Source organism: Marmota marmota, unplaced genomic scaffold (assembly GCF_001458135.2).
Source record: "Marmota marmota marmota unplaced genomic scaffold, marMar, whole genome shotgun sequence".
Lineage (NCBI taxonomy): Eukaryota > Metazoa > Chordata > Mammalia > Rodentia > Sciuridae > Marmota > Marmota marmota.
Window position 1 is genome coordinate 4,053,326 of NW_025999927.1, and position 23,621 is coordinate 4,076,946.

The window sequence follows — 23,621 nt, forward strand, 5'->3', positions numbered from 1 at the left end:
GTGTCCACTTACATGGGGGCATCATCCCGGGTCTGGTCCTGGTGCCCTCCAACTCACGGCCATCCCGGTCCACGCACCAGCAATAGCCAGTGCTGCCGTGGCATTGCGTGGGCGCGTAGTGCCCGTGCTCGTCACACTCGGGGACAAACAGCCCAGGGAGCCTGGGCCTCTGCGCGTCGGCTGCTCCCGCGGCTCCGAGAATGTGCTCTCGCTCCTGCTGACACCGGGTTTTCTCTGCCTCTGTCGGGAAGACAGCAAAAGGGGCCATCAGCTGGGGTGTGTCGGGGGGGGCACCCGAGGGCAGCCTCCCTTGTGGATAGGTTTCATTCTGTCCATTTTTTAAAAAATAAAAGATCACTCTTATTTATGTAACTATCAATAATCTATTTATATTTCCTTTTCTCTCCTAAGCAATTTTTGGAAATTTTTAAAAATTGGGGCAAAGATAAAATGAACATAAGATAAAATGAACCGTTTTCAAATGTCAGTGGCACATTTGGTACCTTCTCAGGGCCATGCAACCACCTGAGCCCAGCAGCAGCTGCTCCCATCCCCTCCTCCCAGCCCCGGGAGACCACCAGGCCTCGTCCAGTCTGGAGTCTGGCCCTTCTCTTGGTGAAGGTCTTCAAGGTTATCCCGTCCTACCTTGGGTCAGTCCTGCCCTCCCTGATGGCTGGCTGGGTGACATCTCTGGTCTGGCTATGCCACATTTTGTCTGTCTATCCATTGACGGACATCACTGGGTTCTAAGGAATTTTAAGTTGTTCTTAAATGTGTCCTTTGACCCCACAAGCTTTTGGCTGACTCATGTTGACTCAAAGCCAAAGAGTTGGGAAATTAAAAACCAGAGTGTCCACCAACAGGGACCTGGCCTGTGTTTGGCTTGACACTTGGCCTCTGAATGGTGCAACTCAGACCCCAAGGCAAGGGAAAAGTTCTAAGTATTTCCCGGAACAAACAACTTCCAGGCACACAGAGCTGTAGCTGGCTCCACACTTGCTGGAACCCAGTCAAGCCACACGAGGACCAGGCCAAACAGGCCACTTGCGCAGTGCTGGCCACATAAAACCAGGCCCCTAATCTCTATGCTGCTGATTACCAAGAGCTGCATTGGCCAATGTCTGGCTGCCCCTCCCCTGAGGGCCTCCCCTCCCCTGCCAGGTAACCCCTCAGAAACCCGCTCAGGCATCCTTTAGGAAGCCCCCTCGGCCCCTGGTGAACTCCGGGGCCCCCGGCTCACTAGCTCTGTAGCTCTCCTCACACCACCCCAGGGCTGGTCCTTCCCTGACTCCTGAGCAGACTCTAGGCTCTGAGAGGCCATGACCCACTCTCCTCCACCTCGGGAGGGGCGCCTACAGGACTGGGCTATGCTGAAGACCCACACCAACCCTGGCTAGAGGGAAGCCACAGGGGCACACTAGTAATCCTGGAGCGAGGGTCTAGACGAGGAGCCCAGTATATGGTGGACACGCAGAAGACTCTCCACAGGGCAGGAGAAAAGGAGGGCACACACCTCCCAATGACTAGAGGGCAAGACAGCTCTGGGGCAGGGCGTTGCCGACTCTACCCAGTAAATATTTTCAGCTTTGTGGAGGATACACACACTCCCCATCACAACCGCGCAACTTTGTGGTTGTAGCACGAAAGCAGCCACGTTTAATACACAAATGAGGGGCTGTGGCTGTGTTCCAATAAAACTGTATTCATAGCAAAGCATGGGCCACAGATTTGCCTGATAAGGACAGTGGCTGATGCCCCCTGCTCTAGGGCCTTGCTTGTTATGTTGGGGGAAATTAAAAGTAGGTGTGAATTAATATACATTAATTAATGAAATGTGTGGTAATAACCTATGCTAAAGGCTGCGTATTCACAGACTTGTGCCTGAGAGTATTCTGGTTCCCAGGTCACTACTCCCGGGTTACCCTCCCTCTGCTGTAGAACAGAGACGGCAGTAGCACTAACGTCCCAAGACTGGTATGAGAAGTAAATGAAGGACAGTGCTGTGGCTTGAAAGTGCCCCCAACATTCTCCTGCTGGAAACTGGGTCCCCAGCACAACTGCGGTGGGAGGTGCCGACACCCCGAGGGCTATGTCTGAACAGATGGATTAGTGTTGTCAGAGGGGTCCTGACTAAAGGACGGAGTTCGGACCTGTTCCCTGCCCTCTCCCTCTCATGGGATGCCGTCTGCATGTTATGACGTGGCAAAAGGGCCCCTCACTAGTTGACCTTGGACTTCCCAGCCTCCAGAACTGTGAGCCAAATAAATTTCTCTTTCTTATAAATCACCCAGCCTCAGCTCCTGCTCCAGCAGAAAACTGGCTTAGACAACAAGACGACACACACAATCGGAATTTTAGGCTCTGCCTCCAAATGTTCATCTGTGACTGAACCCACACAGGCAGACACGGTGACATTAAGTGGATGAGCTGCCAATCAACGTTTAACGTGCCTTCGGTCTAGGCTGCCAGTCTTTAGGTTGGCCGGCTCAACACGACTGCTCCCTTGATTAGAAGCAGGTTGCTTGCCGAGAATGTGTGTGGAACCTGGCAAGAAGAAACTGCTTTTCTTTTGTACCAGAGGCTACTATAAAAAACAAAATGAGGGCTGGGGATGTGGCTCAAGCGGTAGCGCGCTCGCCTGGCATGCGTGCGCCCGGGATCGATCCTCAGCACCACATACAAAGAAAGATGTTGTGTCCGCCGAAAACTAAAAATAAATGTTAAAATTCTCTCTCTCTCTCTCTAATAATAATAATAATAATAATAAAAAGTTCTATGCATGGCATGGGAGACCATCAGTTTAAAAAAACAAAACAACAACAACAAAAAAATGAAACCCTGGATGTAGGAAGGGCCAAGGAGATGAATGAGCCACTTGGGTTAGAACAAGAATGGCGGTTTCCCTGTGCTCTCTGACATCCAATGTGTTTATTTTCTCAAAACCTTACATTCCCACAGGGCCTTAGAGTTTCTGCCTTAGCTGCCCCATACCATAGACATTTTATTTAGTTCCATTACAATCCTATGTGATAGGCAACTGTGGTTTCGTTTTGTTTGCAGTGTGGTGATTGAGCGCAGGGATGCTCCACCACTGAGCTACACCCCCAGTTCTTTCTGTCTGATTATTATTTGTTGTGGTTTGTTTTTTAAATTTTGAGACAGGGTCTTGCTAAATTACCTGGATGGCTCCTAACTTGCCATCCTCCTGCCACGGCCTCCTGAGTAGCTGGGATTGCGGGCTCACGCCACCACACCCCAAGACAACTGAGTTTTTACATTAAAGGAGAAACCTGCAACTCAACATGCTAACAGGCTCCCTGAGGCCCAGACATGGGTAAGTGGTTGGGCTCTAACTAGAATCTCTGGATTCCTGGTCCAGGCCCCGTTCCTTCGGGCCTTGAATTTCTACATCTGTGCCCCAGGATGGCCAACACGCACTCACTGTCACGCCAACAACGATGGCACACATGGCCCCAAGGCACTCACTGAGGTCATCTGAGGGCTTAGACAGATTCTCCTCTTATCAACATCTCCACATGCTGCTGTTCCAGCACAGACGTTCTGTGTAAACCTGGAGTTTGACACAGGAGATCTCAAGTGATCTGGAGCTGGCAGCAAAACTCTTAATTGTGTCTTCAACTTACCCAGAGGGGGAAACCCCATTCTGACCTAGGAAATGGGATTTCAGGTGTGTTTATCAAGCTGTGACCTCAGTGGGTTTCCTGGATGGTTCCTCAGCCTGCCAGGGGCTGCGGCTTCCATCAGGGTCGGTGGGTGGGGAGGCCGGAAGATGCTTCTCCTGCACTGGCTTCTCGTTGGGAAAATGAAAACTCAGGCAGGCTTCTTCTCACCCTCTGAGAAGTGGCTGAGCCACTCAAGACCTGATACATACCTGAGGAAGGGTAGGAAGTCTAGGGGGGCTTTTCCTGTGGTGAGGACCAGGAGAATGAAAGCCAAGGAAAACCAAGGAGAAGGAGAAGTGAGGAAGAAGCCCTTCTTGACCTCTGGTTTTGCATTCCATGTCCCCCATGGGATTCAGTTTGTCTCTATCAAATAAATGGCCATCACAAGCCAGGTGTAGAGGTGCACACCTGTAATCTCAGCAGCTCAGGAGGCTGAGGCAGGAGGATCTTGAGTTCAAAGCCAGCCTCAGCAACTTAGCAAAGCCCTAAGCAACTCAGCGAGACCCTTTCTCAAAAGAAAATATTAAAAGAGCTAGGGATGTGGCTCAGTGGTTGAGCACCTTTGGGTTCCATCCCTGGAACCAAAAAGAAAAAAGAAAAAGAGGCCATCGCAGAAGGAAGCCGAGCCTCTCTGATGGGGAGAACTCAAAGTGGTCTGAAGAAGTTCCGTTTACTGGGGCTCTTCCTGCACAGAAGTGGAGGAAAGCCCTTGAAGCCGGGAGGAAAGCACATGCCCTGGAGCCCGAGTTGTCTCTTGCGCTGTGCGAAGTGCCCTGTCAGCCTTCCTCACCGCCTCCGGAAGAAGCTTCTTCTCCATCCTCTCCTAAAACCCTCGCCCGTCACGTTTTAAATCACTGCATTCATTGAACTTCCCAGACCCTTGAACCACTTGTCCCCTTTATTGTGATAAAAGCACTCCTGGGAAGCTGCCATGAGCCAGGCGCCCCCAGACAGAGGGTCTATAGCTGAACAGGTGGCTGCAGAGCTCACAGGCCAGAGGGGAAGGCCAGGCTCCTGCTCAGGGGACCACAGGGGGAGAAGGCCACCACGGGACCAAAGGGAAAGAGAAGCTCATCCATCCCCAGTAAGGGCTCGTCTGACCTTCAGGGTGACAATCTGTGGTGTCCCCATGTGTGTGAGGCCTGGTGCAGTAGCCGACTGGCAGAAGGCTGGGGGCTTCCAGGTCTAAGAATCAGGAGGCAAGAGATCCAGGGCCCTGGTAAGCTTGGTCGCCACGATGCTGACCTGGCTCCCAGCTGCTGAGCCAAGAGCCAGAACATCAGTCCCTGGCGAGAAGCGGCTGCAGTGTACTGGGGGTGGGGGGCAGCCTGGGTGGGTGGGCGCGTGGGCTACAACACAACCTGTGGCCAAATGGAGCCCAACCTGCAGGCTGGGGTCCTAAGGCACTGTGAGCCAAGGTACGCTGCTGACCTGTCACCTTGCAGCAGCCAGGCCTGGGTACGGTACAGACCCTGCGGCAGAAGCCTACTCCATGCAGCGCTGCAGCCCAGAATCTGCAAGAATAGACCACCCTAGGACTTCAACCTTTGTCTTCCTGACTTGGGCAGAAAAGGTGGGTGGAGCAGACCCGAATGGAAAGCAAGACTCAAGAACTGACCAATAGTGTCTGTATCTTTCCAAACCCTAATTAGCATTAGTTTGGATCAATAGCATTAGTACTTCTTCCAAACCCTAATTAACATTAGTTTGGACCAATAGCATGGAACCAAATACCATATAAAACCCTAGACCAGCACACTGGGAGAAAACCTGCTACTGAGTTCTCTTTAAATGGCATAAGAGTTTTAGTTTGGGTTTTATTCTTCAATAAATCTTACTCTTACACTCCCTCATCCTGCTCTATGGATTTTATTCTTTGAATTCACAAGACAAGAACCTGGAAAAAAGTTGATGATGAGATGCTAAGGCCTGCTACGGTACCAGGAACCTAGCCCATTGTTAAGAGCTACAACACCTCTTGGCTACAGAGGCTGCAAACTGTGCTCTACCCCACTGCCTGCAGGAGCGGAGAAACTCCAGTCTTACTGGCCAGTGGAAGTGAGAAATCAAATTTCACCTCAAAACTCCAGTCTCAATGCTTCCAGAGTTTTGGTTAGAGGAGATTCAAGGTGAAGAACAATGGAGAACCCCCCCAGCCCAAGGAGAAGCCCAAGGCTCAGCGATGACACTGCTGAGCCTGTTTGGAAATGAGGCCACCTGAGAGCTCCAAGGAGAGGCTGTGCTTTGCAAACCCAAGAGCACCAAGGCTGGGGAGGCTCTCCAGCTCAGAGGGCCCTGGCTGGGTCCTCCACGACCTTCCCTCCCTGCCTGCCCCACTGCATCTCCGCATTATTCCTCCACACTCTACCCGTCCTTCAAGGCTGTGTGCAAGTCTTTCTCTCCTCGTGCTTTCCCCAGCATTTCTAGCCCACCCAGCCACTAGTCACCACTGACAGATTCTCTACTTTCAAGTGCTCCTTTTTCCTGCCAGGTACACCCCTCCAGGGCAGAGGCATTCCTACTCCTGTGCTGAGTACAACAGCAGGCCCACAGGAAGTGCTTCCACAGTACTTAACTATGCAACTAGATAGCTGAGGGCCTTGGGCAAATTAGCTAGCCTGGCTAAATCCTCATACTCTTATCCATTCAACCAGCAGCTTTGATCAAGAGTGACAAAGCAGCCCATTGATGCAGAGAACTCAGGTGTGGTGCCTTGGACACCAAACGCAAGAACTATTTCAGGAAGGATGGTGAGGCCAACTGCCCAGTGCTGCCAATAAAAGTGGACCTGAGCTCCAGTGAGTGAGGGTTGTCTCTGACTTGTACAGGAGCAAGCACGGGAGACTCAGAAAAAGGCAGCAGCCTAGATTTAGAATCTGGTTACAGATAAGGGAACTCGATAAAGCCTGTAAGTCACATGTACAAAGAAACAAGGTGCCAAGGTAGCAGCCCTGTGAGCTCTGAAACACAAACAGGTGAGGAACACCACCAGTGGCCACAAGGCCCACCTGTTATCAGTGTCTGGGTGACAGAAAGCAAAGGGAAGCACCAAAGCATGCAGGAGTCCTGGGAGCAGGCAGGCTTCAAAGAGGTGTACCCTGAAAAGCACAGCAGGCCTGTTTAAACACAGATCTAAGAAGTCCCTCAAGCCTCATTCCCTTAAGATAAAGGGAATGGACAACAGAGTTTCTAGAGCCCCTTCCAGATCCAACTAGGAAATCCCACTTTTCTCACATTGGAGTTGCCTGAAACACGGTGAAAACTGCTCCCCACCACAGAAGCCCAAGAAACAGAAAGCACGGAATTGTTTGTCAGTTTTCTTTCCTTTGAGCTGTACTGTGCTGCCTGTTCTCATCTCTGCTGGCGGCCCTACCTTCTGAACCCTTCATTATCTTCCTCTCTAGATGTGTGGTGTGGATCGCCAGGCAGGGCGCCCAGAGGCAGAACAGAGCCAGGATGCAGAGAGTGATCTGTCGGAGGCCTGGTGTCTGCCCAGGGAACAGGCTTTAGTCTGCAGCCCAGAACTTTTATGCTCCTCTTTGATCCTCTACTAAACTCCTAAGTTACTAAAGCCTCGCCAGTGACACTCCCTCTGATGTCCAGGAAAGGTCAGAGGCGGTGGCAGCTGGCCTCCAAGATGGCTTCCCTTCTCCCCTCTTGGCAATCCCCTCTCACACTCTAAGAGCATTGGCCTGAGACACCAGCACCAGCAGAGTGACAGAAGGTCACTTCCCAAAGTAAAGACTGTGGCTTCGACCTCAGCCCCCACCAAATTTTGCTCATCATTTGCCCTGGAGGGAGCCAACTGTTTGGTCTTAAAGACCTTGAAGAAGGAGGCAGCCCTGTGGAGAGAGCAGGCCGAGGCTGCCAATGGCTGCATGAGTCCTTCAGTGCAGATCCCTCCCCACCATCAGGGCAGACAGCCACCCAGCATCACCCAGGTAAGCTGCTCCTGAAATCTTCACCCAGGGAACTGTGAGATGACTAATGTGTACTGTGTTAAGCTGCTAATTCTGGGGATTTGTCATGCAACAGCAGATTCCTAATATGATGGCTTCCAAACTGTCTTAACTATGGCTTACAGAAAGAAATACATTTTACTTGGCAACCCAGTGCACACACGCGATGCTCACACATACACACACACACACATCGCAATGCAGGCATGCACTCACCCCCATACACACATGAGCACGCGTGAGGACTGTTTCATGGAATGGTATTGTTCCTACCGAATACACTCTATGCACACTGTCTTGTAGATATTGTTCTCTATTTCATTCAGAGCACTTGAAAGAAAATGGTCATAGTGATCTACTAAGGTGACTCAATGGAACAGGGCATAGGACAGAGGGGAACAAACAGTAATTTCCTCTATTTTGTCTGTCCTCAGCTGACCTTGCAGGAGCCATGACCTTAACCAGCCCACCCTCAAAGCCAGCTGAGTTCTGTATAGAGCAGGTACCAACTAAGTGCTGACCCATGCCTTTCCTGACCCTTGTGCTAGGCCTGACGGTTGCCTCCCCGAAAATCCCCATGTTGAAACCCAGCCCCCAGGTGGTGCAGAAGGAGGCCGAGCCTTCGGGAGGTGATCAGGTCATGAGGGTGCAGCCCTGGAGAACACCATTTGAGTCCTAAGAAAGAGAGACCCTCGCTGCTTCCGCCATGTGACGTAATTACACCAAGACTGGGTGCTTGTGAACCAGGAAATTGGCCCTCACCAGGCACAGAACTTTCTTGGACTTCTCAACCCTCAGAACTGAAAGAAACATGTTTCTGTTTATAAATCGGCAGTCTAGGGCATACTGTTACCGCAGTCCAAATGGACCAAGACCCCCCATGCCTGCCTCTGCAAGCCAGTGCCTTCCCCGCCCAAGGGCACCTCTGCTCCGAGCTTGCCTCTCCATCCCACACGTGCGTGTCAATTCTCACACTGCGAGATTTTCACAGTGAGTTGCTTTCACATGGGTTTACATTCTACACACCTGGGGTCACACTGCGTATATCTGTACGCTTTTATATCTTGCTTGGCTCAAGGTTGTGTTTTTAGATTCACCCCGATGCCCTGCACATCATTCATTTCAACTGCTCTGTTACTTCATGGTATGAACTGAACCAGAAGTCAGCTGTCCACTCCTCCTGCCAACTGTCGCTGAGGTGTTTACCTGTTACAAACCACAGGCAGTGAATACTCTCTCCTGGGTGTACAACTAGAAGTGGAATTTCTTCAGGGGACAGGATTAAATACCTGAACAGTCTGGCACACAGCTCTTATTAATGTCGTCACCCCATCTTCACATCCAACCTGTAGGCCTGGATTTGTCTCTGTTTAGTAAACAGAGCTTTAAAGAGAGGGCAAGGAGTCAAGCCAAAGCAAACAAAACCCCAAAACTGGAACATCTGCTTCTCTTTGAAGTGGAGATATGAGACAGGCTATGCAAATAACGGATGTGATTTTTTTTGTGTGTGTGTGGTACTGGGGATTGAACTCAGGGACGCTGAGTACCACAGAGCTACATCCCCAGCCCAATTTTAAATTTTTAATTTCTATTTTATTTTTATTGATGATCTGGTCCAAGCCTTAAACTTGATCTGCTCCTTCTTCAGCCTCCTGGTTTGCCGGATTGCAGGTGTGACCACCATGCCCAGCTGAACATATTCATGGTTAACAGCTGCTGCAATGCTTCGACCCAAATCACAAGAAGCCCTCTCTGTACCCTGCCTTCCAAAAGCTGTGAGCAGTGCTACAGCTCTGACCTGCAGGCTCAGGAACAAAAGGCTGGCCCTGCCTGGATCCTTCTAAGCCAGGGTCAGCAAATGTTTTCTCGCACAGGCCAGAAAGAAAGCTATTTGGGGTATTTGGGGTCTGGCCCTTCCAGGTTCTGTTACAACTGCTAGATTCTGTCTTCACAACATGAAAACAGCCACAGACAATGCATAAGCTAACAAGCAAGACTGTGCACCAATAAAAATTTTGTTGTGTGTGTGTTTGGGGGGTACCAGGGATTGAATTCAGGGGCACATGACCACTGAGCCACATCCAGTCCTATTTTGTATTTTATTTAGAGACAGGGTCACACTGAGTTGCTTAGTGCCTCACTTTTGCTAAGGCTGGCTTTGAACTTCGGATCCTTCTGCCTCAGCCTCCAGAGCTACTGGGATTACAGGTGTGCCCCACTGCACCCAGCTCCAATAAAACTTTACTTACAAGAACAGAGAGTGAGCCAAACTTGAGACTCAGGAGGTTGAGGCAGAAAGATCACTAGTTTGAAGTCAGCCTGGGCAACTCAGCGAGACCCTTGATAAAATTAAAATAAATAAATAAATAGGCTGCTAATTCCTGTTCTTTTAAAAAATATTTTTAGTTGTAGATGGACACAATACCTCTATTTTATTTATTTGTTGTTAAGTGGTACTGAGGCTGGAACCCAGGGCCCCACACATGCTAGGCGAGTGCTCTACCATTAAGCCCCAGCCCCAGGCCCTGCTATTCCTGTTCTAAGCAGAAAACGATTTAGCTCAGCGACATCTAGTATTATAGGTCAAAATTTAAACTTTGATTTGACGTTTTCTCCTAGGTCAACAACATCCTGAACCCCGCTCAGGGTGCGGGAAGCGCATGTACCTTCCTTTCCTTCTTCAACAACTGTAAGGAGCTGCAGGCCCCATCAAGATCCAGGTGCCCCCGCGGGCACTAGAAGCCAAAGCACAGTGCCTGCCCCTGTTCTCAGCACACTCCAGGGCTGGTGAAGGGGATGGACATTCAGACAGCTAGCTGGCAGCCTCTTGGAGGCACGGTGGAGTGACCATGCCCTTACACCTCTTATTGAAATGTTTAAGGTCACATGGACACATCTGTCCAGTAGCAGCAGCAGTGGTTAAAAACAAACCACGTAACTGGCTAACTCCAGGATGGGAAGTCTAAGGACACTGTGGGTCAGACCTAGGGTTCTGTGACGGGGACCTGGGCTGGGTCTAAAACACTGACTCCCCAGGTGGCCTTGTAAGGGCCTTATCCCTTCCTCCAGTTCAGCAGCCTATGTGTAAAGAACCTGCCTGAGAAGATCAGCATGGTTCATCATGAAGCAGGGGCTGCAGAGCCCTTCATGGTTTGGATCTTAAACATCCCCCAAGGGCCACTGTTGGAGGCTTTGTTGCCAGCCCCTGGGGGCCTGTGGTGCCCTTGGGAGGAGGTGGAACCCTTAGGAGGCAGGGCTTGGTGGAAGGAAGTTAGGTCATTGGGGGCGCGGCCTTAAGGAGATACTGGGACCTCAGGCCCTCCCCCCATTTCATGGCCACTGAGAGGTGGGCAGCCCTGCTCTACCACATGCTCCCCATCATGAGGTTCCGACTCATCAAAGGCCCAGAAATCCCAGACCCAACCAACCCTGGACTGAAACCAAGAACCAAAATAAATCTTTCTCCTTTTAAGTTGATTTTCTCATGATAGAAATCTGACCAACACAATCACCGAGCATGTAATCAGTTCTGCACAAACAGCAGCCACTTAGGTTCATGCATCCAACAACATCCGCTGAGAGCCTCCCAGACTCGTGCTAGGGCTGCCTGGAGCCACTGGGACTTTGTGCTCTAGGGAGTGGCCACCTGAGTCTCAGGTCAGCAGTGACTGGAGAAGCTGCATGTCCGGGTCTGGAATACAGGCAATCCAGGCTCTTCCAAGGAGTCCTCAGTCTGCATCTTCCCCTAGCGCGGGCCCTTCACACTGTCTCATACCCCCAAGTCAACTCCATTCCCCAGGGCTCTTTAGGAACCTGTTAATTTTATGTCAATTTGATTGGGTCACATGGTGCCCATATATTTGATCATACATCATTCTAGGTGTCTCCACAGAATGTGTTTGAATGAGATTAATATATAAATCGATAGGCTGAGTAAAGCAGATCATCCTCCTAATGTGGGTGGGTCCAGTCCAATCAATTGAAGGCTGACCACAACAAAGACGCCGACCCTATCCTGAGTAAGGACAGAATTCTTCTGCCCAGAGGTTTCCAAAGGGGAACTTCATTTCCCCCATCTCAAGACCTGAACTAAATTATTGGCTCTTCCTGGTTCACATGCCTGCTGGTCTCTGGACTAGAACCAGGCTGCCAACTTTCCTGGGTATCCTGCTTATCTATTGCAAATCTTGGGATTTGTCGCCTCCGTAATTATCTGACTCAACTCTTATAATAAATCACACACACACACACACACACACACAAACTCCCCACATGTATGTCCTTTGGGCTCTGTTTCTCTGGAGAACCCTGACAAACAGGCCAGTCCTTATTCTGAAGTCCAAGGTGATGGGTTCCAGGCTGCCAGCAAGCACGGTCCCTGTCTGCCCACTGGGTTGTGCAGTGCACACCAGAGGGGCTCTGTGCTGCAGCCTGGGCTCCCATCTCCCACCTCAAGAATTGTAGGCCCCTCCACAGAGCCTCCCCTCCCCGCTCCCCTCTGTCCCCTGCCCAGGGGCCATGTACTCAGCACCCCTGGGCAGGGAGATGGCTACCAGCCCCACATATTCCACCACCTCACCTCCAGGCACGCATCGGAAGCCATCTCCCTGGTAGCCAGGCTTGCATTGGCACGAGAAGGAACCTGGGGTGTTGTAGCAGAAGGCATCGGGGTGACATCGGCTGGGCTGACATTCATCCACATCTGCAAAACAGTCACAGGGCCAGGAGAGTGAGACTGCTTCTGGAATTTGTGGCTTACACAGCAACATAAGGCACTTACTCAAATCTATGGGGGCCAGCTGCGATGACTTTAAAGTCACCTTATATTAATTTTCTTTCTTCTTTATTTGACAAGGGGATCGAACCCAGGAGCACTTTACCACTAAGCTTGCTAAGATGCTGAAGCTGGCCCCAAACTTGTGATCCTCCTGCCTCAGCCTCCCCAGTGGCTGGGATCACAGGTGTGTGCAATCATGCCCAGCTAAATATTAATTATCAGGACACGAGGTCCTCAGTTCCATCTAGTACCTTTCCACCTAGTGTGTTTCACCTTGGCAATAATATTCTCATGAAAATGTCATGCTTGCCGAAGGGGAAAGAGAGGATTCATCTGCACCTTAAGATGACCTCTCCCATCATCAATGAGAGCTTCAGAAATGGCTGGGCGTTTGAAGACAGATCATTAACTGCTGGACAGAAGAGCCTCAGGGACGAGAGAAAATTCACTTGTGCAGTAACGAAGAGAGAATATCTCAGAGGTGACGGCTGATCTTAGAAAGTATGCACTTTTCAGAAACACTCTATGGTATAGTTTTAAGCAATTTTGTATCCAAGAGACTCAGGGTGATCTGTTCATGGATCATCTTACCCAGAATCACCTTCCAGGGCACCCTGTCTCCTAGGATGGGCTGATGCCAAACCTGAACTCTATGGCGTCATTTACTCTCTGACTCTGTCATTATTTATCCAATTAGGAAACTTTGCTTTTTGTGGAGAGGCTGGAGTGAGCCGGCTGAATAACTATGTGTATTTTACTAAATAAAAGCGTGGACTTTAAGCTATGAGCATGCAAGCACTGTTTATCCTTTTGTACAAGACAAACAACATTCCCAGTCCCCAACAGAGAGCAGGTGTCTAACTGTCGCCTCAGCGAGACAGTCACAGCGAGACAGTCACGTAGGACAAATCAGCAGGGGCTGAGAATAGCCCCCGAGAAAGCATATGGTTCCAGCTACAGCAGAGGTCAGCTGCCCACGTCCCGGGAGAGCTGAGAGGACCATTCTTTCTTATCATCCAAGGCAAGTTGGTGACCAGCGGAGCACAAGTCCCACCTAGGGACCCTTTTGGGTTACCTGGTGGGAAAGGGGGCACCACGCACCTTGGCAGGCTCGGCCATCCCCGAAGAAGCCGGGCAGACAGGAGCAGGCATAGGAGGAGCCTCCCGTGTAGATGCACTGGGCCCGCTGCGGGATGTCACAGTCGTGAAGGCCGGTGGCACAATAGTTGATGGGGCGCTGGTCCACAATGGCTTCGGAACAAAAAGTTATCACCCGCTGGTGGAACAGTCCCTGAGCATCAGGCACCTCCCAAGCCCCTCCTCACCTATGCTTTGACCAAGTGGGGTATGAATGAGGGACAGCGCCTGGACGCCAGGTGTGCGGGGGTCACCGTGCTCTCCACTGTTTCCTGCTGTCCCCTCCTCCTGGACTGTGTCACACGTCCTCACTGACCAACACCCTGGTTGGGCATTCAGCCTGGCCCCACCTCAGCTTCACCCCAGGCTCTGGCCCAGGCCACTAACCACACCACAGCCTGCAACAGGCCCCAGGACCAAGCTCCTCCTCATCTGGACCCAGAGGCAGGACATCTGCAGAGGCCACACTCCCACGGCAACCCTGCTGGGGTGGCTTTGGAGCCAAGAATCTGAGACACACGGGGTCTACAGCTTTGGGCCCCCTGGGCAGACAGCATGTTCACGACCATTGCCAGAGTCCCCCCACTACCACAAAAATAGATAGTTTAGTACCATAAAGCATTTGAAAGCTAATGTTTTTACACCAGTTGGAAGGAAAGTACTTCCTAGGTCTTCCTGTGGCCGCTGTGCCCTCCGCAGGTCTGGGAGTTTGAGATGGAGAAGGCCCAGTGCTTCCCACCAGGTACTTCTTAAATTTTTCCTCTGTTGTTAACAGCTAAGGTTTGTCCCAAACACCTTGGCATTCAGACATTTAGCTTTGGTGGCCTCTGCCCAGGTCCATCCTAATGACTCCACCCCTCTGCAGCACTTCAGCTGTCCTCAATCAGGTCCCGAGGAGCCCCCACTCCCCATGACTCAGCAGAAGGTCTATGGCCAGCTGCAGGACACTGCGCAGGCCTGAGCCTGCCTCTTTGTCTATATAAGCAGCACCCCCACCCCTGCCCTTTATCAGAACAGTGTGTGAGATGCTTCCTTGTGCTGCAGCAGAAGTTCTGATAAGGCCACTTGGGGGGTGGGGGTAGAGGTCCCTGGTTGTCACCTTTGCCTCCAATACAGCAGAGCTGGCTGCACTAAGAGCTATCAACGCAGAGCAGCTGGCACTGGGAACTACCAGAAGCCGGGCTGCCAACACTGGGGCAGAGGGAGAGAGTGGTAGAGGGCTGGAGAGCTGCTCCCTCAAGCTTCTGCCAGGCGGCCATGAGAAGGGCTGAGGCTGCGTCCAGCATGAGCTGAACTTGGAGGTGCAGAGAGCCACCCGCGCTCCACAGCCCGGCTGCTAACGCTTAGGGAGCTGTGATTTGCTTATTTGTGATTTCTATCTGAATTGTGCAAAGGAACACTCAGCTGAGTGTGAGTTTTTTCCAGTTCTCCTGAGATAAGGAATCCAGGGCGTCCAGATGGCCTTGATGGTTTGTGCATGCAGAGAGCAGCATGGTACTTCGGAGAGCCAGTGGCCAGTGCCACAAGAGCAAAGCTGACCAAGAACTTCAAGAAGACCTGACACCCCAGTGGGGCACCAGCACAGCCTCCTTTCCCTGGAGGCCCTGGACTGCAGAGAGGTGACTTCCCTACCTCCCTACTCATTCAGCAAAGGGGAGCCACAGGATGAGGGCACGGGAAAGTTTTGGAAGAGGATTTGAAAAGATTCTCAAGGCAGGATTTCACTTTCCTGGTTCATTTATTCCTGAAGAGCGATTACCGGCTAAGGAGGACAGCAGGGTGGCTTGCCATGCTGGTTTGACAGGCAGGTCAGGGCTGGAAAATGAGGCAATAGGAGAGGGAAGGAGATGCCAAGGAAGGACAAATGGAGGGAAGGAGGGGAAGGGCAGGGGGCAAAGGAGGTTTCATAAAGCCCCCATTACTGAGAGTTCTAAAACGAAGATCATGGTGGACAGCTTTTCCTAACAGCTAGCAAGGGAGGGGACAGGAACACTAGGTAAGGCAAGGCCAAGGGGATCTGTGCACAGTAGCCTTCACCTGAGCTTGGCCCTGTTCCTGCCTTGAGAGGGGCTGGTGCATAATGTGTGCTGCAGAGATGTCCTATTGAGGGACAAGCAGAATCTCCAGGTTTCCAAGCCCCATATACATGGTCAGTATCCCAGGGCCATGTCCACTCAGGTACATCTAAGGTGAATTATGGGCAAGCTAGGGCCCATCTCCTTCAAAAATGTTTTGAATATTTCAGTTAACTACAGAAGTTTGCATCTAGTGGAAAAGAAAGTCATAGGCTTATAGAAAATACCAGTATGCGAGTCTACTAGGCCCCAGTAATGGACAGCGGTCATGAAGGGAGACTCCTCTGTGACCAGCCCATGTGTCCTGCCTGAACCCTGGCCCCAAGTAGCTGGAAGGGTTCGTTCAGCCTCCTAAGCCACCAGGACTCATTCTGCACCTTTCCCAGTCTGTCCCACAGAGAAACTGTCCCAGCCCACACTTCCTTGTATGACATTGAAGGAAGGAGATAAAGTGACACTCAATTATGCAGTGACAAGCCAGCTATTTAAACGTATTCAGCTAGATCTGGTTCCCAAAAGAGCTAACAAACAGGGTAAAGGGCTAAGCCGGATGGAGGTACCCGGGACACTGCAAGTGGCTGGGGGAAGGGATGGGAGGAAGCCTCATGCAGCTGAACCCCGGGATCAGTGATGACCTGCACTGCTCACCCTTGTTTTTGAGCAGTGGAATCCACTATTCAAACACCTCACTCAGAATTTGATATACAGAAAAATGGAAGGCTAGTGACCAGGAGGAAAGAACAAGGGTCTGCCTGTGGCCTCCCTGTGGCCTGGGAACTCCTGAGGCACCTCCAAGAGCTCCATGGGACACAGGAAACCACTGGTCAAGTCCAGTCTGTTTACCTTACAGATAAGGAACTGAGGCCCAGGGAGGATGAGTGTCCTCAAAAATCAAATGACCAGGAGCAGACATTTGCACAGCACTCTCCCTGCCCCTCCAATGGGCATGGTCAGATCCAGGCCACCATGCTGCCCACACGTGTCCCAAAATGGATTTCAGTTACTGCGCACACCACCACCCGAGGGGTAAAGAAACTATTATCCATCTTGAGACAACATGGGCAGTAGATGGTGTTGCCATTAAAAGCAAACTTTGGAATCTCTTTGACCTCAAAAAGCAGAGGAGGAAGTCAGGCCAAATACAGAGAAACTGATGTTCTCCGTCAAGAGGAAAAAGACAAAACTCCAGCAGAGCAAGCTGAAATCACAGCTGTGCAGGGGACGGGCCTCCCTGAGCCTGCAGATGGTTTGGGTCACACTCAAAACATGAGAACTGCCTGTTCCCTCCACCCACAGACACACCTCACCCCGTGACCTTGGCTCCTCGTCTGAGCTGCAAGACGGAGCACAGGGAAAGTACCCCAGGCGCTGCACGCAGGCAGGAAGGACAAAGTGACAGCTAGCTGACCCCATGTGAGGATCCGCTTTACGCTGACAGATGCTTGAGCTCAGGTGGCCATCCAGCATGCGGCCCTCTAAACCTGGGAACCTTAATGTCCTTGGAACCAAGGTCAACGAGCAGTGGCAGAACAAGAAAGGGTTTAGACAACGCTGTTTGTGACTGGCCCGTTGTCCCCACCACCAAACCATCAACCACCAAGAGCATAGCTAGCCTAGTCAGTAGTATCCACTTGCCTCAGTAAGACTAAAAAGTTGGGCAGGGTTTGTGGGCTCAGTGGTGGAGCGCTTGCCTCCCATGTATGAGGCACTGGGTTTGATCCTCAGCACCACATAAAAATAAATAAAATAAAAGTATTGTGTCCATCTACAACTAAAAAAAAATTTTTTTTAAAGACTAAAACGGTACACTGTGACCTGCAGTTTATAAAATTAATATGCATAAATAGATGGAGTGGGATTTTAGACAGAACTCATGGAGAATCTGGTCTACGACAGCTAATAGCATAAAGATACCCGAAATTGGTCCTTATGCTGCACCCACTGCTGCTAATTAATGATGAGGGAGAAGCAAGTGGAAGAGCTTTCATAGCCACTAAAAGCATACCAAGAATGATTAGGAGAAGCTTAATGATGAAGCAAACGCACTGTGGACACCTGCAGCAGGCAAGCGGACAGTGTTACAGTCGCAGATGAAACTTCTGCAGCCTGACTCTCCAGGTAGGGGGAGGGCAGAGGAAAGGTCCACGGTCCTCTGGAAACTGCCCGTCTGATAGCAGAAAGGTCACCCGCTCCACCAGGACCGATACCAGAACGATCCCTCTACCACAGGAGTCGGCAGGCACCGTGACACGCTTTGAAACGTTGCCTGAAGAACTTACCCACACACGTCCCCCCGTCTGAGAAGCGGTAGCCCTCCACACACTCGCAGCGGAAGGTCCCCGGGTGGTTATTGCAGATCGCGTGGCTGCCACACACCGAGAGTTGCTCAGAACATTCATCAATATCTGCAGCAAAGTTTACAAACGTACTCTTAGCCTCTTCAAATGGCACTGAATATAATAAAATAGAAAGCATGCTCCCTGAGAACAGACCAATTTTCAGGCAGATTTTTATACGTCGTCCCCAAAATAGAGTGAAATGAATGTGTTTTTTCTGTGCATGGCTTCAGAGAGCGGTTCCCAGGCCCATTTCCTAAGTAAGCAGGTCCTTCCTCCACCTCTCCTGGAGTTCGTGTCTGCTCACAGAAGATTCATAAAGACAAATTTGAAGGACACAGGGACAAGGGACTCTGGATAAAAGCCTAAACTTGAGAGCATGTTAAACATATTATGGCTTAAAAATGTGACCTTTCTCCAATTACAGTTATAAAGAAAAGTTGGACAATTTAGAGCCTAATGTGAACATTTGAACGTTATCTGAAGCTTAATGGACTAAAAGGAAAGTCATCAACTCAGAGGAAGGCAAGTCCTTGTTCCAGAGCTGCAGAGCGGCAGTGCACTCAGGCTGGAGTACAGGCAGCACATGGAGCCAGCCATGCCATCATGGACCCAAGGCTCAGAAAGCCCGGGCACACCTAGCCCCATGGAGACCCAGCCCAGGCTCGGTGTGGCACCCACTCCACACAGTACTACAGCCGAATACCCTGAGCATTCACCATCCCAGGACCTCAACCTCCCACCTCCCCAAGAGCAGCAGCAAGAATACAGAAGTGGGGCAGACCTGCAAGGAATGCAGGGCCAATCAATAGCAATAGTCTTTCCCAACCCTGATAAGCCTAAGTTTGGACCAATAGCATTTCCAAACTCTGATTAGCATAAGTTTAGACCAATAGCCATTATTGCTTTTCCAAATCTGATTAGCATAAATTTGGACCAATAGCATTAGTGCTTTTTCAAACTCTGATTAGCATAAGTTTGGACTCATAGCATACACCTTCTGTTGCACCCACTAATTAATAACGAGGGAGAAGCAAGTATTATATAAACCCCTACTCAGGCATCAGCCCCCATCACTCTTCTCTCTTGTTCCTGCAAGAGTTCTTTTTTGTACAGAGGATTGAACTCAGGGGAGCTTTAGCACTGAGGTACGTCCTCAGTCCCTCTTATTTTTTTAAGATAGGGGCTCATTAATTTGCATAGGGCCTTGCTAAGTTCCTGAGGTTGACCTGGAACTTGTGATCCTCCTGACTCAACCTCCTGAGTTGCTGGGTCTATTCTTTATATCTAAAAAAAATTCTACTCCTTTGACCCTGACCTTCCATAGCAACAAGAAGCTGGAAGGAAGTTGGTGGCAAGCTTCTGAGGTCTGCTGCAACACTGGAGTGCACAGTCCACTCCTCAGAACTGCCCCTGCCCCTCCACAGTAGTGGAGAAGAACCCAGTTTTGCTGGCCATGGCCCTTGGCCCTGACTGTGGCAGGCATCGTGCTGTGATTAGCTGCCAACCCTAAAATGGGCTTTCTCGGCTGCAGAGACCTGCAGCTTGCACAGGCCATACCCACCATCAGTAAGTGGAGAATCCAATTTTGTCTCAAACTCTGGTCTCAATAAGACAGAAAGCTGGCCAATAGGGTGATGTCCTTTCACATGACAGTACTACAGCCATTGCCTTGGGGTGATGTACAGCAGAAGACATGTTTTGGAGTTGAATGTGCTAGGTTCAAATCCTACCTGCTTTGATTACTAGCTCTTGTGGTCTTGAACAAACTACCCAACTACTCAGCTTCAGTTTCCCCATTGGTAAATAATCATATTAATAATCATCTTGAAGGTTCTTCAGAGGGTTACAGAAAATGGATGCAGGCCAAAGGCATGCCTAGCATGCTCAAGGCACGTCACTTCTAAAATTATCAGGTATCCACCCTCAACCTCCAGCCGTGGTGAGGGGTTTGGCTGATTGCAGGGACACAGCCCTCAGATGGCCACTAAGCTTTGGGGGCCAGTCTGCAGCTGCCACTAGTGTAAGGCTGGTTGACGCAGACAAAAAAAAAAAACTGACCTAACCTCTCATAACCCTGGTTACCTATCCATCAATGGGGTGAAACAAGGTCCTCCCCATGCCAACACCATTCTCAGAGTGTCTGAGATGTGTGCACAGGATTCCATAATGGCTGAGGCCACTCACCTCCCTTCCCCCCGTGAAGTCCCCTCCCCAGGGCTCTAATGTGAATCTTCCACACTTGGGAGGCGAAGCCTCTTGTCCACCTCCAATAGCCCATCTAGCCAGTCCCTTCCTGGGTGAAACAAATGCCTGCTGGCTTCTTGGACAAGCACTTTTGCCATATCAGCCCCATAGTTAGTCCTGTACCCAGCAAAATCCCTCCTACTAAAGCCCAAGTAATAGTCAAGTCTTTTTAAAAAGTGTGTGAGAGAGAGAGACAGGATCTCAGGCAAGAGGTCTGTGCCAATCACAGTTGGAGGGTTATGGAACAGTAAGAGCTAGGGCTGGGGTGGGGCTGGGGATGGGCAGCAAGGGTGGACCTCACCACTCCATCTGCCAGCTGCCATCAACAGCCTGGGAGATACATCCCAGTGCCCACCCCTGCACCACTGCCCCCAGAGGGTTCTCCTCGCACAGATGGCCAGACGCACTGTACAGGCTCCAGGGCCCCACAGGCTTAGACTCACCCCACCAGCGCCAGAGTGCCGAGCAATAGTTTTCAATCAAGAAGACAGAAGAGCAAGATCACCAGGGGAACTTTTCCAAGCTCCATTCCTCCCCGGGAACATTTATAGAGAGGGAAGCTATGTGTTTTGAAATAGCTCATTAAGCAATCAGGCTCTTTCCACATGCTCGGCTTGCAGAACCAGAGACAAATAGGATCTGGGAGCAGAGGGACAAGGGAGGGAAGTGTCCCCAGCACAGCCACCCCCACCACACAGATGTACACATACAAGCCAAGCCGGATGACATCCTTTCTTTAGAGACAAGACTCTCGCAATTTCCCTGTGAGTGTTTCATGGTCCTTGCAGTGTGGAAATTTTTCCTGAGGTGCAATTTAAATCTTCTCTTCTATAAATTGAGGCCAGAACCCTAAACTTTTCTTTATTGGGAACAGTGACCTGGTAACTGTGACAATTGTTTCTCCTAGCATACATGGTGTCTGCTTGACGATGCTTGTTCTTCAGCTTCCGGTCAACCTTCTCTCTGGACAGAGATTCCCTTCACATGACCACTCTCCAGTCCAATAGCAAAATCCTGGATTATTCTTTTTTTTTTTTTTTTTTTTCAGAGTGGCTACTTTTCACATATTTTCAAGAACTGTTGCTCTAATTCAGCTCTTTTTTAAAGGCCAGATCTTTGAGGAGACATGTTTCATTACTGATTTGTTAAATGCCTTCTACATACTCGAAAAAATCACTCCATGAGAGATTATGCAGTACAGCCTCGACAGACTCCAAATTGAGAAGCGCACAGGCACTGTTCTGCGGAGTATAGGGAATGAGAGTGCTTCGGTTCACCGGGAAATCTCCAAATTACCTGGGAGGTTCGCTGTGAGATGTCTAACCCAAGCCAGCTTGTGTTGGACGCCAGAAGTCATTATATCAATAGCACACACACCGAGTCACAAAGGCTCATCCTCATTCTCCTCCAAGGTACTTCCCAGGTCAAAATAACACACAAAGCGATCTGCTTAATGCAATTTCCTATTGAAAGCCTCATGTCCCGATGCATTAACACTCTGAAGCATGTTGTAGTGACCCAGAACAATGACCAGCCCGACTGGGAACAGCCCCACATTCCACAGAGCTAACATTCCAGAATGATGACTGACTTCAGCACAAAAGCAATGCACGTGACCACCTGCCCTCCTGGGCAAGGGCCTCTGAGAACTTCCGAGGACAGCAGCTGATGGCATGAAGCATGTCTGGCGGAGCCTTCCAAGCTGAAGCCACCTCTGCACCAAGCTCAGGTGCCAAGAGCAGAGTCAGCCTGAAGGTCACAGTCAACAGCAGGAGGCTGGGGTCTCCCACAACTCTCTAACACTCAGGTGGCTTATGAAGCTGCTGTGGTTGCATAAGGACTGAGGAGGTGTGGGCGAATGAAGGAGGCCCACCGTGCATGGTGTCCATCACCTCTGCACAGTGCAGGACAGCTCTGCATATCCAAACAGTGCTGTGCTGCTAGGGACTGTCCTGGGTCAACACAGTCACCCAAGACCATCTCGCTCCTTAGGGAAAGACTGGGCAACTGACAGTTTAGGTGAACAGGCACTGTGTCCTCTCGTGTGGAGTGTTACCAAGAAGGTGAGTCTCAGATTGGATTCTTCCACACTACAAAGCTATCAGCAAGCTGGCCAAATAAGCACACAGCCTATCTCTGTGTCAAGGCCCTGCCCTCCGATGCTTCAGGCACCCCGATGAGCACCTTGCATGCAAGAGTCACGGAAGCAAATGCCACAGTACCCTGCCTCAGGACCTGCTGAGTTTCACAGTGAATCACACACCAAAGCCACAATCAGTCAGTGGAGTTGAATTCCAGTTTAAGGCATTACTCCCAAATTCCAAGGCTGTCGACTTGCCAGATTCTGATTCCCCAGTCAAGCAAGGGTGGAGGGAGCTGCCTGTTTTTCTGGGCAAACATATGAGAATACGCTCCTCCCTGCGCCAGGGAACCTCAGGTCTAGCATTCCTTACCCTTACTAGGGGGTTCTTTACTGCAGATTTAAGTAGTGCTGGTTGAGGAGCCAGACATTCTTGCCCTGGTATTGGATTAAAATTGTTAACAAACGTAAATATCAAGCTATTCACAGGAAAGCCTTTGAAGTAAAGTCATAAATAGTAAAATAAGTGCTACAAGAAGGCAAAGTAATGCAGATGCTCAAGTCACAGGCTTGAGTTCAAATACTCTTTGTCACTGGTTCATGTTAATGAGCCTCTATTAAAAAAATAACAAGTGCTGTCAAGGGTATGGAGAAATTGGAACCTTGTGCACTATTGATGGGAGTACAAAACAGCACAACTGCTATGGAAAGCAGTGTGGGGGATTCTCTAAAAATAAGCATAGAATGACAATATAATCCAGTAACCCCATTTGGAGTATGCAGCCCAAAGAACAGAAAACAGGGGCTTCAACAGTATTTGTATACCACGTTCATAACAGCATATATTATTGGCAACAGCCAAAAAGGTGGATGCGGCCCATGTGCCCATCAACTGATAGATGGAGAAATAAAATGTGGTATGTGTACACAATGGAATATTATTCAATTTCAAAAAAAGAAATTCTGACACGTGCTATGTGTAAGAACTCTGAGGACATTGCAGTATGTAAAATTAGCCCATCACAGAAGGACAAATACTGTGTGATTCCATTTGTTTGAGGTTCCAAGAAACATCAGATTCATAGGGACAGTAGAATGGTGGCCAGTGACCCAGGGGAAGGGAAGAGGTTATTTAACAGGCTCATAGCCAGTCGTGTGAGATGAAGAGTTCTGGAGGACAGTGGCTGCAGAGCAGCAGAATGTCCTTAACCGCACTGAACGGCATAGTTAAAATGGCACATTTTACCACAATTAAATGTCAGCTTTTAAAAGAGGAATGAAAGACTCTATCCTATGAAAGTGCTAGAGAATTAGACGAGATGGTGTT

General features: G+C 50.1%; 1 protein-coding gene across 1 annotated transcript in view; it reads right to left on the reverse strand.

Moving 5' to 3' along the window:
* The window catches only part of Nid1 (nidogen 1), a 56,661-nt gene that overhangs the window by 14,506 nt on the left and 18,534 nt on the right, over positions 1-23,621 (reverse strand). Inside the window, exons 9-12 of the mRNA XM_015504343.2 lie at positions 17,911-18,036; positions 13,521-13,670; positions 12,222-12,344; positions 13-240 (exon numbers count right to left, since the gene is read on the reverse strand). Coding sequence (XP_015359829.2) covers positions 13-240; positions 12,222-12,344; positions 13,521-13,670; positions 17,911-18,036 — 627 coding nt within the window. The remainder of the gene's footprint in view (positions 1-12; positions 241-12,221; positions 12,345-13,520; positions 13,671-17,910; positions 18,037-23,621) is intronic.